Below are 17606 nucleotides of genomic sequence, written 5' to 3'. Positions count from 1 at the left end.
TACCATTTTGTAGTTAGAATACCTAAGTTAAGTGGCATAGCGCGTAGTAATTTTGATTAAAGCAATTGGCGTAACTAATTTGGCGTTAATTAAAATACATTTTGCGTAAATTTAATTGCAATTTAGCGTAAATAATTAAGCGTAATTTTTAGAGCATATAAGGCGTAACCTAGCGTAATTTTTAGAGCATATAAGGCGTAACTTTTATGGTTGAAGTGATGTGGGATTGGTTTTTGGTGGTTGTGGGTGGCCAGTGCATGTGCGGGGCTATGGCTTTTTGTTGAACAGCAAGTCATGGTTTCGTATGTGTAAGGGTTTATTCATGACTATCAGGAATTAATTCTAACGTTGCTCTGACTATATTTATTTTTAGCGTAATTTGTCTCAACCAATTACGTTAAACATTAAGCGTAAGCGTAAACTTTAATTATAAGTTATGTTTTGTAGTATAGTATACTATGTAGATTTTTTCAATATAAAGCACAATGCAGTAAATATTTTATTCAAAAGGAAATGGGATTAACTTTTTTTACTGTCAATATTTTGATTGTTTGCAACTTTGTATTAAACTGTATGAAAGAGCGAGTGAGGAAGAATAAAAGATGATTGAATGGAACATGTATGATATGTGTGTACGACTCAGATGATGTATGTTATGTGTAGATGTAAGAGAGGATGGATGAAAGAATTGATGTATGATTTTGTATGAGAGAGTTTATTAAGAGTTGTTTATCATCAAATATTGACAACAGTTATTGTTATTTGCAAACGGGGAAAAGGGGAACAAAGATGTGTTATCAAGAGAATATTGGTGTTAGGTTAAGGTCATACCTTTTATAGGTAAATTCTTTTTGATAACACAATACTCTACAAGAAGCTATCACTATTCGTCCGTCACACTCTCTATGAACGAGTGGGTTTGCAGAAGGAGTGTTTTGATTTAGTTTGCTTAACCTATCTTAGGGGATCCGGGGTACCGGGCTGCACAGCAAGCACGTGGAAAAAAAAAAAAAGAACCATGTGTTTGAACTGCAGTGACGTGGCGGTCCTACCTTTGGAGAGAAATGTGTGCCTCTGATAGACAGTTTTGGTTATTGCTATTTAACTGAAAAGCTTTCTATAGAAATGATTTTTTTTGAAATCAATTGCATTGTAAATTAGTATGGCATTTTGCAGCCGATATACATCCAGATATGTATAATTTTTATAGTAATTTTTCATCATAAGTATGATTATGATAATAATAACTTCCACAAAATAAAATAAATTTATTATTAATGTAATAGCAAGGCTGAGGCTGTCCAGGAGTTCCTTCCTGTCCATTTGTATTACCAGTAACTCGGTCGAGACTTTCAAATACTTTTAAGGATGTCTTCTACATTCTTAACTGACCATTTGGCTGACTCCTGAGCTTACGTGATGTGGGGTGGTCAAGCATGTGAATTAAAACACATGTTTGAATTACTTCGTGTCCATCTATCCTGACGCTAACCTCAGATAAGGAATCTAGAGTTCGTTTGGGTTCCACACGAATAAAAAAAAAAAAAAATCGAGTGGAAATCATTTGAGCCATAACGTAATATATATGAATTCAAAATACTTCTAGCTTTCTTGCTTGGAAATGGAGTACTACATCACGCCAAGAAAGAAAGGAACCGGTTGTCCTGCGTGGGTTATTGACTGGAGTTATTGCCACTGGGAAAAAGTGTTGGAGGTTACCGCAAAGGTTTTTCCATTCTTTATGAGGAGGTTTTCGTTGTTTCTGGACATCTGGGCAATGTAGGTGGTGGAATCTCAATGGCTACGGTCGTAGATTCCGGATGAAACGCGAGAACTTTGCTACATAGGGCTCACTTGCCTCACAACCAAGTGTCGCATGGAGGGTGGAAATTCTGTCTGAAAGCAATTGGACTCATGGGTCATAATTCTGTGGGTTTATAATTTCATGCCGGATAATTTGTTTCCTTTCTAGTATTGGTCATTTTACGCACCACATTTACATCAAAGGGTTAAATAACAATATCTGATTTAGAGTGGGAACATTTGTGCTCCGAGTCAAGGGTTACCAAACCTTTCCTCTGTGACAAATGTTGGGGGCAATTGTGACGATCCGACCATCTCGTTTCGTACAAATCTATGCATGCATATATAATAATAATATGTTTCAATACTAATCATTATTTTCATTCCAAATAGAAACATCATTCAAAACATCGGTAGCAAAAGTTCTAGGAAACAGGTCGAAACTCGACTTGGCGTCAGGCGATGGTGCGCAGCCAATCACGATCGAGATGAGCGCGTCGGCGCTGCAGGGTGCGCGTCGGATGCCCATATATGGTAATACAAGCGAGCAGGGTCGTCGGGGCTCCGGGGGGACGCTAGCGTGGCAGGTTCGGGCGGGGCCGGCACCCGAGCGGGCTATATAAGCCAGTACACGGGGCGCAGGGGGACATTCAGGAACGAGTCGCGGGTCGAAGCAGCCACGGGGAGATCTCTCCAAAGATAAGAAGGAGTCATGTGAGTTCTTTAATATTTATCACTGTTTTTCTTAGTGATTTCATTATGATGTTCTATTGTGCTTTGTTATATGACTATTTTGTGGTACTTTGAAACATAACTGATTTATTAAGGGTTTTTATTATACACTTTGAATAATCTATAGATTTTAAATAATTCTCTGAAATTCTGGAGCATATTATATTATAATTTTATTACAATGCTTATCTGCATATTTTCTGTGTATGAGATCCAAGGGTCTTACATTAATTCCAAGGAATGCTGAAGCAAACTAAATTATTTTATATGAGAACTTATTACAATGTTAATTATATGGTTATTTATACAAGCTTTTGCTTTTAAGTGAACTAAGGTTCTAAACAACTTCAGAAGAACAATGCTTAACTGCATGCTTTTGTGTTTGAGATCCAAGAATCTTACATTAATTCCAAGGAGTCCTGAAGCAAACTAAATGATATTTTATGTGTTAATTATATGGTTAATCTGTACAAGCTTTTGCTTTTAAATGAACTAAGGTTCTTAATCAACTTCAGAAAAGCTGAAGCCAATTATATTTTATTTATTTTTCAGAAATAAAAGATTATTTTATTTCTGGATATTTGATAATATTGTGATATTATATTTTTATTATTTATTATATCTTTAGAATGAGCTGCTAATGGGGACTATATCTTTGGAGGTTTAATTGCTGAAGTATATGGGATAGCCGGGTTTTGAGAAGCTTAGGGACTAGGTTCTGTCGGGAATGCCAGTTTGAATTAAATATTTTTATTTCGGATTTGTTTTTGATAAATTAAAGAGACTCAGGTCTTTTCTCTTGCTACTTGGCATTGGAGTTATGATGCTTGTTTGGGCAGGAGGTCCAGGCTTGAGTATATCAGCTAAGCGTAACGTGACAGTTGAGGCAAGTTTTGTATAGCAATGCGTACAAGCTTACCACATACAATGATGGCCATTAAATGGAATTTTCTTGTTCAAATATAGTGATTGTAATTTTCATTTGTCGATATGTTGGAGGAGAGTCTGGGGTTCTATGGTTTATAAAGTTCAAAATTTTTGAGAGAACCGGTTGATAGGTTCACATTCCAGAAAAGATGATTCTAAGAAAGGATCCAAGGCCTGGCATTTTAGATGACAGAATAGGCGACCTTACCTCATGCGCAAACCAGGGGTATTTGCCTAAATAAAGCCCTAAATACAAAATAAAACAAGGGGTTCTTGGAATTCTCGAATTGCTGAGAGTTTTCCTTTATCTGTGAATAGTATTAATAGTGAAGTTGTATTTTCGCTGATTCTCACTGATAATTTAAAATAGAAACAATAGAAATAGAGTTCCAATTTTATATTCGATTCAAAGAAAGAATTGAACTGGCAAATAGCTCTACGTTGATGGTCCAGTCTCGTATGTATTACCGACTATGTATTGTAATTCATACTAAGACGCGTTGGGGATAAAACACCTTTAAAAATAAAATTCCTAAAAATTTGACAAATAAATTGATTTTTTTCACCTTAATTATTGTATTTTATTTCTTTCTACTTCACAAAGTGTATATTTGACTATGAGAATTGAAAGAATATGTTGGTTGTAATTGCTCTATAAAATAAATTATGTATCGGTACTCATCTATAGGGAATATCAGAATAGCGGAAACTATTATTACATTGGAGGTAGAATTTCTAAATGTTAGGGGAATATCTAGTGCGTTGAAACTTCCTACACTTGAGAAAAGGATTTGTGGTTACTTCGTATAGCTTAGGCGTCCTACCTTTACTAAACGATCACATTTTATTATTTTTCTTATGGCCAAACGTTTTAAATGCAGAACAAAAACAAACAAAATAAATTGGAATTAAATTCAGGGGTAGTTATTAAGCTTAATGGTTCTTGGGTTGTTAGATATATGGGGTGCTTATGGTAGAGTATAGAGTAGGTTAGGTAGGTCACCTTTTGACTGTTACAGTGTCACATGTATGTTGCAGACAGTAACGTTAAGTTACTGTTAAAGTGTTAATTAGGGATATACTACATCTCCCCGTAAAGTTACTCTTCACCCCCACAAAGGAAGAAAAAAAAAATGTGACATACGTGTATGAATTTACATTTTTTTTTTAACATATTTATTTTAAAATAACATAAACTTATTTTTATTTCAAATACATCTTAGTGTTATTCTTATGAGTTATATATATCTGATCATTTTTTGAAATCTTAACATTAGGTGACATATCTTCTATAACCTCATAAGGTCCTTTATAAATAGAATCTAATTTATTGCCTACTTGATTTTTCAAAAGTACTAAGTCTCCTGGTTTATATTGAACAGAATTCATTTTCTTATCATACATTAATTTTCTACTAAATTTACTAGACATTAAATTATTTCTAGCATCTGATTGAGCTCTTTGTAACCTATACTTAAATTCTTTAGGATAACTATCATAATTATAGAGTGGGTCGACAGAAGAAATTAAATTATTGGGCAAACGGCAGTGTTTGCCGAAAACTAATTCGAATGGCGTATATTGTGTCTCGGTATGCACGGTGGTGTTATATGAGAAACACCAATAACTTAACCAAGTGCTCCAATCGGTGCGGTTGTTACTACATTGAATCCTGAGATATGCACCTAGATTTTTGTGTGTGTTTTCAAGCGCTCCTATGGTTTCATGGTGATAAGCAGTTGAGTGTAGCTTATTAACACCTAATAATTTACAAATATCGCTAAATACACTAGACATAAATTCGGTACCTTGATCCGTTATAATGTCGCTTGGAATGCCATATCTTAAAACGAAATTATTTACAAAAGCTTTACTTACAGATTCAGTGTCTTTTCTTTCTAACGGGTATGCTTCTACGAACTTAGTCAGTTCACACTGAATTGTTAATACGTACTTATAGTTATAATTATCTATTTCTAAAGGTCCAAGTATATCTAAAGAAATTCTTTCAAAAGATGAGCTTGGTGTCGAAGTGATCACCATTGGTTCCTTAATGTACTTATTAGTGTGCTTGTCGTATTGACAATGTGCACATTTCTTAACGTACTCGTATACATCGTGGCTCATTCTTGGCCAGAAGTAGTGTTGCTTTATATTATTAAGCATTCTATTAACCCCCGCGTGTCCACTGGTGGGTAATAGATGGAAATCGTTTAAAATAACTCGTATTTCATCTTTATCGTATACTTTTGTAACACCTCTTGTTACTAAGATCCTAGGAATATCACATTTATAGCTAGCTAAAAATTCATTTACTTTATGTGCATTTCGATTATTCTTTATAATTATAACTTCACTTATGTTTTGCTCCTTGCAAAATTGTTCTAATTCCCTCGCTAACACGCCTACGGTAGATAACGATCGGGATGTTAGATACATGCACGATTTGCTTGGTACGTACCAAAAATTTCCTTTACTACTCATTATTCCATTTCGACATGTCTTGTAGTTAGAGTTTAGTATTAATTCAATATAATTTTTTGGTGCTTTGATAATTTCCACCACTCTAGGTTGATCAAGCCTATCGTGTGCGGGATCATCTGTCACTAAGCTACCTTGATCACACGTTTGTTGTTCTTGCTGCGCGCGTAACTTCCGTGATTGAGCTCTCGTTATGACTGATACAACGTTTGTCCTAATATTTTTTAAATCATCACTATTCATCGGTAAACGACTCAATGCGTCTGCAGCTGCATTGTTTCGTCCCGGAATGTATTCAATGTCAAAATTAAATTCCTCCAAATATAATCTATATTTGGTTAATCTGCTCGAAGGATCAGTCATTCCGAAAAGATAAATTAAAGGTTTATGGTCTGTGACAATTTTAAACTTTTTCCCATAGAGATATGGTCTAAAATGTCTTGTCGCCCAAACTATAGCTAGCAATTCCAAATCTATTATTGGGTATCGCGTTTCAGCTGGCTTAAGGTTTCGACTTGCATACGCGACTACTTTGCCATTGGAATTAGACAAAACTGCTCCTAAGCCTATCTTTGAAGCATCTGTATGTAAGGTAAACACATTATTTTCAGAAAAATCAGGGTAATCTAGAACTTGTGGACCTGTAAGTATTTCTTTCAATTTTATAAAAGCTGTTTCACACTCTGGGGTCCAGTTGAAAACTGCATTTTTCTTAGAAAGTCGATTTAATGGATAAGCGATGTTCGCGAAATTTTTAATAAACCGTCTGTAATAATTGGCAAATGCTACGAATCTTTTAACCTCATCTGTATTTGTTGGTCTTGGATATTTATTTAATGCTTCTACTTTTGCTGGATCGGGTTCTACTCCATTTGAAGTAATTTTATGGCCTAAATACATTATGTCTTTTCGCAAAAATTCACACTTTAATGGATTTAACTTAAGATTTGTACTTCTCAATCGTTCTAACACTCGAATAAGATTATGGTTGTGTGACGTCATGGAGTTTCCTATGACAATGCAATCGTCTAAATATATGAAACATTGTTTGTAATTTAATCCGGACATGGCTATAGTCATAAGTCTAGAGAAAACACTAGGGCTTGTTCGCAGTCCCATGGGACATCGCTTCATTTGATACATCTTATCGGTCGTAAACGCTGTATACTTTCTGGATTCTTTGTCTAAAGCTAGTTGGTAATAACCTTGAGAAAGATCAAGTTTTGAAAAATATATACTACCTGCAAGGGGTAGTGGGAACTTATCATCCTGTATCTTATTGTTAAGCTGCCTATAATCAACAACTAACCTCCACTTCTTCTCTCCTAACTTATCACATTTTTTGGGAACTAGCAAAACTGGGCTGGACCACTCTGAAGTGGTCTCCTCTATTATATCGTTATCTAACATATTTTTAATCTGAGTTTGAAGTTCATTACGTAAAGCATGTGGTATTCTGTATGGCTTTACGTATACTGGACTTGCATTATCTTTTAATTTAATTTTGTGCTGTAGCAAGTTAGTTGTAGTTAGCTTGTCGCCGGGCAGATGAAAAACATATGCGTATTTTGCGCAAATTTGTTCTATGCTTAATTGTTCCTCTTTATTTAAATAAGTTTCTAAATTTAAAAGATCCAATAATGTTTTTACTCTATCAACACTAATTTTCCTTGAATCAAAATTGCAAATATCAAAATGACATAATCTGTGCACATTCAAACTTGATAAATCTAAACTGACTGGCTTATCTGTCGTATTTAATATTCGTACTGGTATTTTACCTTTCTCTGGTCTTGAAATGACACCTGCTACAAAAACGCCTTCTTGCATTTCTTCCGATAGTACTACACAATCATCGGTCAGCTGTGACGCGATGTGAGTCATAATTTCGCAGCGAGGTGGTATGTTTTGAATAAAACTACTTTTAGAATACACGTTCATAGGTATTGAGACAGTTTGACCTTTGTCCTCTAAAAATAATGCATTATGTTTATAACTTATGTCTGCATTGTAACGTAAGAAAAATTTTTCACCTAAAATAGCTTCAGCTGAGCATTGCAAATTCTTAAAAACATGAAACGTTCCTTTGCAAATAAAACCGTTAAAGTCTAAATCTAAATAAATGTATCCATCTGAAATTAAATCTCCACAAACTCCAGTAGGTAATAGTAATGCTATCTCCTTGTACTCGTTTAAGGAGATCGGGTTTGTTTTCCAAATATTCATACCTAATAGCACATAGGCCTGCTCCACTGTCGGCCAAAAGTTTTAATTTATGTCCTTTACCTACAATACAATTTACCGTACTATAATTATTTTTGTTATAGTTAAATATCGCACTATTCATGTTAGTCACGAAAAAACTGCTTATTTGGTTTTACGTTTTCATTTGCCGATCGTATGTGTTGGGCACGTGAGTGCGCGGGCGCGGGCCGCGGCGGGGTCGCGCGCGCAGGTCGGCGAACGCTGGATGCGCGGTCAGCAAAAGGCTGTGGCCGCGTAGCTCTATTTGCCGGGAAGTGTTGCGAAATACTTGCATTACGGCTATTATTAGAATAATACCGTGTTCTAAATGTATTTCTGTCTGTATTATAACTTTTACTCCTATCGTAACGATTAGAATAATTATTCCGGTTCCCGTTGTTATGATAATTATTACGAGAACGTCCGCGTCCGTAATGTAGGATCTGATCGTCGCGTGGTGACGAGCTATACTCATCAATGGCTGTCCTAATATAGCTTCAGGCAAAGATGTAAATTGCCTAGAAGATATTATTGTGCTTAATTTTGGGTCTGAAAGACCATCTGCAAAGCGCTTAATAGCTGACTTTTCGTTCAGTGGCCGCAGTACGTCGTACCTACTGTCGTTACCGTCGGCCTGAGAAATAGTCAAATTGACAAAAAGATCCTCAATTTCAGCTCCGAAAGCTTCTATTGTTCTCCTACCTTGCCTAGCTCTGTACAGCTGAGCCTGAATCGATTCGGACGATTTTTTAGGAAGCAAAAATGTACGCATATCCGAAACGAGAGATTCTACGCTAACGTATGACGTCTTTAACCTGAGCTTAGCGCTAGACGAAAGTCTTGTTTTTAAAATGAATTCTATCAATGTCTGTTGAGATTCGGTATTAATAATAGTACTGTACATAAGAATACCATCTATTAACTGTTTAGTTGTATCCTCTTGCCCTGTCATGACGGGCAACAAGGCGATGGCGGTTTTAACATCAAAACTAGGTTTAGCCATTTTTCCGTCTGTTTGGGAATCCGTATCAAAGAATTGTAACGATAACTTAATCCTCTCGTAAGTTTCTTTGACTTCGCCTATAAGTAAATTACCTAATTTTATTTCTGAAGAACTATATTCGTCCTGCTTTTCCTTTAACTGAGACACAATATCCGCAAAATGGTTATATAATTCATTTGATTCCTCTAATTTCCTTCTACCTATTTCTTTCCGTCGCCTCTCTGGACCTAACTTCGAAAAATATCCTCTTTCAACTTATTTAGTTTATCGCGTAAAGACTGTAATTCTAATAACATAATAAATTTGTCACCTCAATTAATTAATAAACAAAAAAAATGCTGCAAAAAGGATCCCTATAAATTGCTAAATAACATGACAAAATAATATAACTAACTTACATAGATAGCGGAAACGTACTTCGCTTAGTAGGTCATGTAATGTTGAATTGTTGACGCTGCATTCCGCGCTGGCACGGGCGGGCGGTCGGGCTGTCGCGTGACGCTGGCTGGCAACGTGAGTCTTCCATGTGCACGTGACCGATGCTCTGAAGATGATGCGGGCCGGGATAACCCTGGACTCCCTCGAGCTGGGCCGGGATAACCCTGGACACCTCTTGATGATGGGCCGGGATAACCCTGGACACCTCTTGATTCGCGAGCCGGGAAACCCTGGACAACGCTCTTCTTTCTTCGTAGGCTTATTTATATATAGGACATATTTTCTTTCTTCTTTTCTTCTTTAGTTTGCTGAGAGGCTTCTTTCTTCTTAAAAATGATTTCTTCAATGCTGATCTTCATAAAAGTAATCTTGTATCTTCAGTGCCGATCTTCATAATGGTGATATCTTCGTTAGGGTAATCTTGAATCTTCAATCTTGAATTGATTTTCTGTCTTCATTTTCACATGTTGCGCTCCGTGGTGAAATCCGTTTCCTTGGTTCTACTGGTATGGGTCGCCATGAGATATGATGAAGTTGGAGGGTTGAATGGAGGTTAAGTAAAACTGGTCATTATGGATGATGTGTGTTGTATTGTCAATAATCAATACAGAAGAGAGACAAGTAAAACTAAACATACTTTATATAGTAAATTATTGCTTACATGCTTTTTTATTCACATACGTGTGTCACATGTATGTTGCAGACAGTAACGTTAAGTTACTGTTAAAGTGTTAATTAGGGATATACTACAGTTGCCTACCGTCGAAGCTATAGGGCGAGGTCGACGGTTGGTGTTATTTCGCCTTCGCATCAGGGTCTTTGTCTGGTAAGAAAGTATTCACTTACCGGTCAGAAGCGATGGATGCAATAGACACAGCCCAGTCAGATCCACACCAGCCCTGGTCCACAATAGGAGTGATGTAGCCCGGCCAACGTTGTCTAGCGTCGAAGCTGTCGGGCATTGGTGTGTCTGATTCGTACTCGATGGGCAGCATCCGCTGTGTCTCGGCGCTTAGGGGCAGTGTTCCTGAAAAAAAAAATAGGATAAGTAAGTTGTGTGAAGTTGTTATTACCTACACGTTGAGAGTAAGTACAACATTTTCATATTCATATTCATATTCATTTATTCCATTGTAAATCATGTTCATTTGTACAGTTTGGTATTACATTTGGTCATTTTTAAGTAGGTATTAAATTGGTAGCAAATATGCATATGCATGTGCTTGAGATAGTGCCATTAACCCCCGACGCAAAAACGAAGGGGTGTTATAAGTTTGACGTGTCTGTCTGTCTGTCCGTCCGTCTGTCTGTCTGTCTGTCTGTCTGTCTGTCTGTCTGTCTGTCTGTCTATCTGTCTGTCTGTCTGTCTGTTTGTCTGTCTGTCTGTCTGTGTGTGTGTCTGTCTGTGGCATTGTAGCTCCCGAACGGATGAACCTATTTAGATTTAGTTTTTTTTGTCTGAAAGCTGAGTTAGTCGGGAGTGTTCTTATATTTGTTGCTTATTGTGCTGCCGTTGTGTGTTGTGTGTGTGTATGTCGTCGGTTGTCATGTTACCAACAAGGAGCAAGCTGAAAATCAGCGCTACAGCCCCTGTGCTGGACTACAATGCTGAGCTTGATCCTTTTTGCTGTCACACATGGCGAGGGAAACCCGACAAATTGAGCAAACTGGTTTTTGAAATTCGAACTATGTGTAATTTCCACAATGTTGTTATTTCAAGGACAAATTACCTCGATTTATCGGGTTTCACCAGTAAACCCTCGATGGTCTGTTTATTTTTTTTGATCCTTACTGTTTATGTTGATGTGTGTGTGTGTAAATAAAATATTTTTCTTGCTTTGTGGCCCGTCTGGTGGTAAGCAGTTTCTGTAGACGCCTAATGCCTGTAGAAGTGTTACATGCACGCAGTCTGGCAACTTTTTTCAACAGGCCCGACAGGTGGCTTCGCTCATTTTGTGGGCTATCCATGTTAAATCTTATAAGGCCGAATTAGTTCCAACGGCTGCCGCTATATAGAATTCATGTTTGACATTCCGTAAGATTGTCTGTAGACGTGTTTTTATGACAATCAGCGCCACTCCTTCATGCACGTTGTCCATAATTGGATTATTTGGATTATGTATTAAGTAGGTATGTTCACATTTAAATATCTACTACATACCACTATACAACTATACCTACATGGTTCTCTCAGCTTGCGGATACTTCCTACAAAGAAATAATAAAATATACAACTCAATTTAGTTCCTTAATTTCTAGAAGCTCAGAAGTTCAACAATGAATTATATAATACCCAGCCTTGTTAATATTCAAGGCCAGTTTTAAACTAAAACGTTGAACTAGATTTACTAAATTATGCTAGACCAGTGCTGCAAGGTCATCCATATATTACGTCACAGCAGTAGATCATGCCAAATGTGACAATATGTGTTAAACAATAGAAACAAGCGTGATAATTAGGGCCCATTTAGGTATACCTACAATGCGAGAACTCGCATCTCGCACGAGTCGCACGCGAGTTTCACTATTTTCCGGGGTACGATTTATGTGGTCAACAGTCCACAACCGCAGTTAGATGTATCTAACTAAAATCGCATTCAGGGATGTGTGCGTCATGTAAATGAGCCCCTAAGAGAGAGATAGAGAGGTTACCAAAAAGTCAAAATATATGTAAGCTTTTATTACGTATTTTTCCGGAAACGTTCGTATTTGTCATGCTAGTTCAGACAGCGTCAGTACTGAGACCCCTGAGACAGACTGAAATGGCCTGACACGTTCATACGTTTCCTTAAAAATAAGAAGGAAAAGTTTTTGGCACTGCATTTCTATAAGTACTTATATAATAGGAGTCTCATATATGAAGCACTAGCTTTTGCCCGCGGCTTCGCTCGCGTTAGAAGGAGACAAAAAGTAGCCTATGCATGCATTTAAATACCACGATTTGAGCAGCGTGATTGAGTAGCATGTTACACTATTACATTTTTTATAAATATTCCAAAATTACTCGAGTGATGGTTGTAAACGTTGACACAATTGAATCAAGCGATTGCGTTTCCATACCAAACAAAACTTCGACAAATCATATGTGTGGTGATGGCACAGAATATATAATAGTATAGTGATGGTGACTTTGAGTTTGCCTGCTGGCGTTTTATGCTTCCAATGTTATCACCAGGGAGCGTACTTTTCGTGCCGATGACATCAATTTGACGTCACGCTCCATATTGGGTGATCACAAATTATTTTATTGTTAATTATTAATCATTAGTCATCAATCATTTTAAGTTATGAATTTCTTTGCATGGTAATGAATGCAAGAAGGATGGTGTGCTTTACGTTAGAGAGAAATTCTCTTTTTTACGTATTTATTGTAATGTGTTGTTAACAATACTATTTAATTAAATTTATTTATAAAAACAAGTCAAATAATTTTATTCACGTTTCACATTTTAAGTAGGTATTATTTATGCCACATGTAAATGGACTACTGTATTTGAAGTAATTTGTACACGATTAAAATGATTGACGACTAATGATTAATAATTTACAATAAAACTATTTGGGATCACCCTATACGGAGCGTGACGTCAGATTAATGTCATCGGCATGAAAAGTACGCTCCCTGGTTATCACTTATCTACGTGGATAAGACAACCGTCACTCTCACTCTGACATACTTGCGAAAACGTGACGGATGCTTTATTCACATAGACAAGTGATAAAATTGGTAGCATAATACGCCGCCGGCTGGTCCGTGCACATGTAAGAATATCGTTAATTAATTATAATATTTTGAAACAGCAAACATGTCTAGTTTTTTTGACGTTTATTAATTGATTTATGCATATGTAACTTGTTTACATATAAATATGTTTTAAAACGCGCTTCAATATGTATTTAAGGCCATCAATTAACTAAGTATAATCAACGTTGACTTTTATTACGTATATCACCAAATTATAACAATGACGAGTTTTAATAGGATTTGTATTGCGTCATTTTTATATTACTCATATTTTGTTTCCTGTCGCTTTTTTGGTAGGTATACAGCGTGTGGATTCCATACGGGCGAATAATGTATCCAGTTATAGTATCTCATCATACGAATATTTTTGGCAAAAAGTGTATTTAGTTAAGAGTAATTATTTTTTTAATATATCCAAGCACCAATGTACGCCGTCCAACTTAATTTGACATGACATAAACGTCATGCTGGGCGGGCAAACGGGCTTTGTGTGTTCGATATTAGATTGACTTGTCATAGTTTTGACACTTACTTAGTAGAGTTAATTGTAAGCCCGTTTCTCAACAGCCGTGGATGTAACATCTATCGCAGGTGTAGCTACCTATGGCTTTTTTTAGAAAAAAAAAAGAATTTTTCCCCTCACTAGCTCGGAAACACGTGTTTTGTCCTTTAATACCAGCGGGTAAAAACGCATTTTATCCACTAGTGGGTAAAGTAATTTGACCTTGAATAAAGTCAAATTAACTGCTTTAAAATTAGGATAAAAGTAGGTGAATCTAGTAATACGGATGATTTACCACCTGTGGAACTACTGGAAGCAGTGATAAACGCATTTTTTGCGTTGTAGTTTCCTCGCTATAGTGAGGGGAAAAATTTTGTGTTACACTCGGGTGCAAATGTGTTTTACTTCTCGTGTTTTAAAAAACTCGCAAGTTCGGGATTCTATTCTCGAACCACTCGCTTCGCTCGTGGTTCAACTATAGAATCCTTTCACTCGTTTTTCAATTCCACACTCGGCGTTAAAATACAACTTTGCCCCCTTGTATAACAAATAACTATAAGAAAACTAACTATGTCTGTTTCCTATAATGGACCTAACTATATGCCGAAGTTAACGGAATTCAATAAAAACACGGTGTATTGTAGTGGATACTTGCCATTTGGATAGATAATTAGCGATTGAGAATCGTTTTTGGGCGTTTTCCAAATTAAATCCCGAATATCGAATTTCACCAGATCTGGACGTGTTTGGGCTCATTCTTCTCAGAATCACGAGCTGATTCGATCCCGACGATAAAAAATGTGTCCCAAATTTTCCATACAAAATTCGAGTTTCCAATACGTCACGCTCGTAGTAAGTTCATACTAAAAACCTGACGTAAAAGGAAAAAAAAATAGGACACTTTTTTTAGGGTTCCGTAGTCAACTAGGAACCCTTATAGTTTCGCCATGTCTGTCTGTCCGTCCGTCCGTCCGCGGATAATCTCAGTAACCGTTAGCACTAGAAAGCTAAAATTTGGTACCAATATGTATATCAATCACGCCAACAAAGTGCAAAAATAAAAAATGGAAAAAATGTTTTATTAGGGTACCCCCCTACATGTAATGTGGGGGCTGACTTTTTTTTTCATTCCAACCCCAACGTGTGATATATTGTTGGATAGGTATTTAAAAATGAATAAGGGTTTACTAAGATCGTTTTTTGATAATATTAATATTTTCGGAAATAATCGCTCCTAAAGGAAAAAAAAGTGCGTTCCCCCCCTCTAACTTTTGAACCAAAAGTTTTAAAAAATATGAAAATAATCACAAAAGTAGAACTTTATAAAAACTTTCTAGAAAAATTGTTTTGAACTTGATAGGTTCAGTAGTTTTTGAGAAAAATACGGAAAACTACGGAACCCTACACTGAGCGTGGCCCGACACGCTCTTGGCCGGTTTTTATCGTCGGGAATCAGCTCCTGATTCTGAGATGAATGAGCCCAAACACGTCCAGATCTGGTGAAATTCAATATTCGGGATTTAATTTGGAAAACGCCCTTTTACGAGCCTTATTGACAAAACTTCAAGAATTGCTATTCACTCTTAATAATTTATTTAATTTTTCGATACATACGATTCGGTGCAATGACCTTTGTGTAAACCTGTCTATTTGTTATTCTGCGTAAACATTACGTACCTAAAAAGCACTTTTCGATCCTATCATACCTACTGACATATTATATCACCTACATTTTATTACTCACTCAATTCGCTCATATTGTATGTAAATTACCCTTTATTGACACATTCAACGATAAAATGGTAGATTTATCTGTCGCCTACCAAATTAGAGGCCTGAAACCTAGCCAACGTCACAATCGCTTACGCTCCGTAAGCGTGTCGTAGCCAGCTCTCTATCGCTCTTCAGGGTACATAGCCAAATGCACAAACGCTCACGATAATATCATCCGCATTGGCGCGACAGAACTATACCACAGATTATTAATAAGTTACTAACGTAACAGATCCTTCACGTGCCCGCAAAACGACAAATACCTACGCTTTATTTGACTAATGCCACATATAATAGTACAAGTACAGAAGGCCCACTGCTTTGATGTTCACGAAATGCCGCCTTTTTAAATACCTACAAAATTCTTACAAAGAAACGAGCCGCACGTGCGCGGCGTCCGGCCACAGTCCGGCGGTAGGGTTAGGTACCTATGGATTAAAATGAATTAATACTCACATAAAATTTTATACTATTATATTATTCAAGTCTTGGCTACTTTCTAAGTATATATCGTCACTACTTTAAAAAAAACTTGTATCTTCGTCTGTCGATGAAAAGAAAATTGTAGTAAGTATGTATGGAATGCATATAGACTTACTGCGTTTTAACTTTGAGGAGCAGCGTGAGATACGAGATTTTTTAAAAGTAGTGACGATATACTGTATTTATATATTTTTGTTCAAGTTCCAACATTACAAGCCTTATTGAACTTTTCAGTGGGACTTAATCAGTAGTAGATCTGTGTAAGAATGTCCTATTGTATTTATTTTATTCATGATGTCTATTTAACTAAGTATTATTAGCTATTCCATACGCGGACATCGCATAATGAACTTTAAAAAAACTCGCGACGTAAAGTAACAATAGAAAGTGCGAACGTGCGTTTCGTGAGAACGCGCGCCACCCCTTAGTAGGCCGCAAACTCGCGGCCGCCAGGATGTACTTGTAGCGCGGCGATAGAATCGCGGAGTGAGCCGCCCCTGCTAATACTAATAAGTTACTACGTAAAACTCAGAAGAACTAGATACGTGGCATACGATTATACAGGCGGGCGCGTGGCGTCCCTCGGCCACTTGTTCATTCGAATGAACGGCTAGCGTGAAGGTACTTAACGCGCGACCGCGATCGAGTGACGTAGGCCTGGGTGCGTAGCCGAATGGCACAAAACGCTCACGAAACGCTCGTAGATCTATCTCTATCGCTCGTGCGTATTGGCGCGACAGAGCCAGAATACCTTTTGCGGCGTTTCGTTTTCGTTTCGCGTCGCAGAAATGCCATTCGGCTACGGCACCTGGCTATACTGTGTTTCGATCGGCCTCTAGGGTCAATGATTGTCATTTCACCTAGGCCCGGCCGGCTGTCGCGAAAGAGCCAGCACGGGAAGCATGGTCGCGCGATAGACGATAAAATATCAGGCCGTCCCTATCGCACTTACAAATATCGAACTCGAGACTTCTCGAGAATTTCGGCTTCATTCGAGACGAGAAAAAAATGACAAGTACTCGAGACGTCTCGAGTCCCGAATGTAAAGTACGACCTGAAGTGAAATGCAACTTTTTACCTTCTGTCCGGTCTCATCGCGAGGCGGTGGGGACGGTGTCTTACGGCGGCCATAAATTATAACGAGGTAAAGCGATCTAACCTCTCATTCCAACGTAAGCTGGCAGCGACTTTGGCTAGTTTTGACAGCCTCGTGTTATTTAAAAGCAATTCGTCATTACGAAAAAGTCAGCGCGTTTATGTATCTTGGGTCATTGATAACCTGCGAAGAGTGCTATGGCTAACTTCGACAAGATTTGGAAGAACAGAGGAATCCGACGTCAAAATAAAGTGCGATTATTTGATCTCTTGTCTTCTCGATAATCTCGATATTTATGTATGGTGCCGAAACTTGGACCCTGAAAAGTTTTGATGTGGCTAAGATTGACGCTATTGAGATGTGGCGCTGGCGAAGACTG

The 17606-nt window shown here is 37.3% G+C and overlaps 1 protein-coding gene across 1 annotated transcript in view; it reads right to left on the bottom strand.

Annotated features, from left to right (window-relative positions):
• The window catches only part of LOC125242087 (tubulointerstitial nephritis antigen-like), an 82784-nt gene that overhangs the window by 39616 nt on the left and 25562 nt on the right, over positions 1 to 17606 (bottom strand). The window contains exon 4 of the mRNA XM_048150795.1: positions 10475 to 10655. Coding sequence (XP_048006752.1) covers positions 10475 to 10655 — 181 coding nt within the window. The remainder of the gene's footprint in view (positions 1 to 10474; positions 10656 to 17606) is intronic.

Source organism: Leguminivora glycinivorella, unplaced genomic scaffold (genome assembly GCF_023078275.1).
Source record: "Leguminivora glycinivorella isolate SPB_JAAS2020 unplaced genomic scaffold, LegGlyc_1.1 Scaffold6, whole genome shotgun sequence".
In the NCBI taxonomy this organism is placed as follows: Eukaryota; Metazoa; Arthropoda; class Insecta; order Lepidoptera; family Tortricidae; genus Leguminivora; species Leguminivora glycinivorella.
This window is presented reverse-complemented; position numbering and strand designations above follow the sequence as displayed.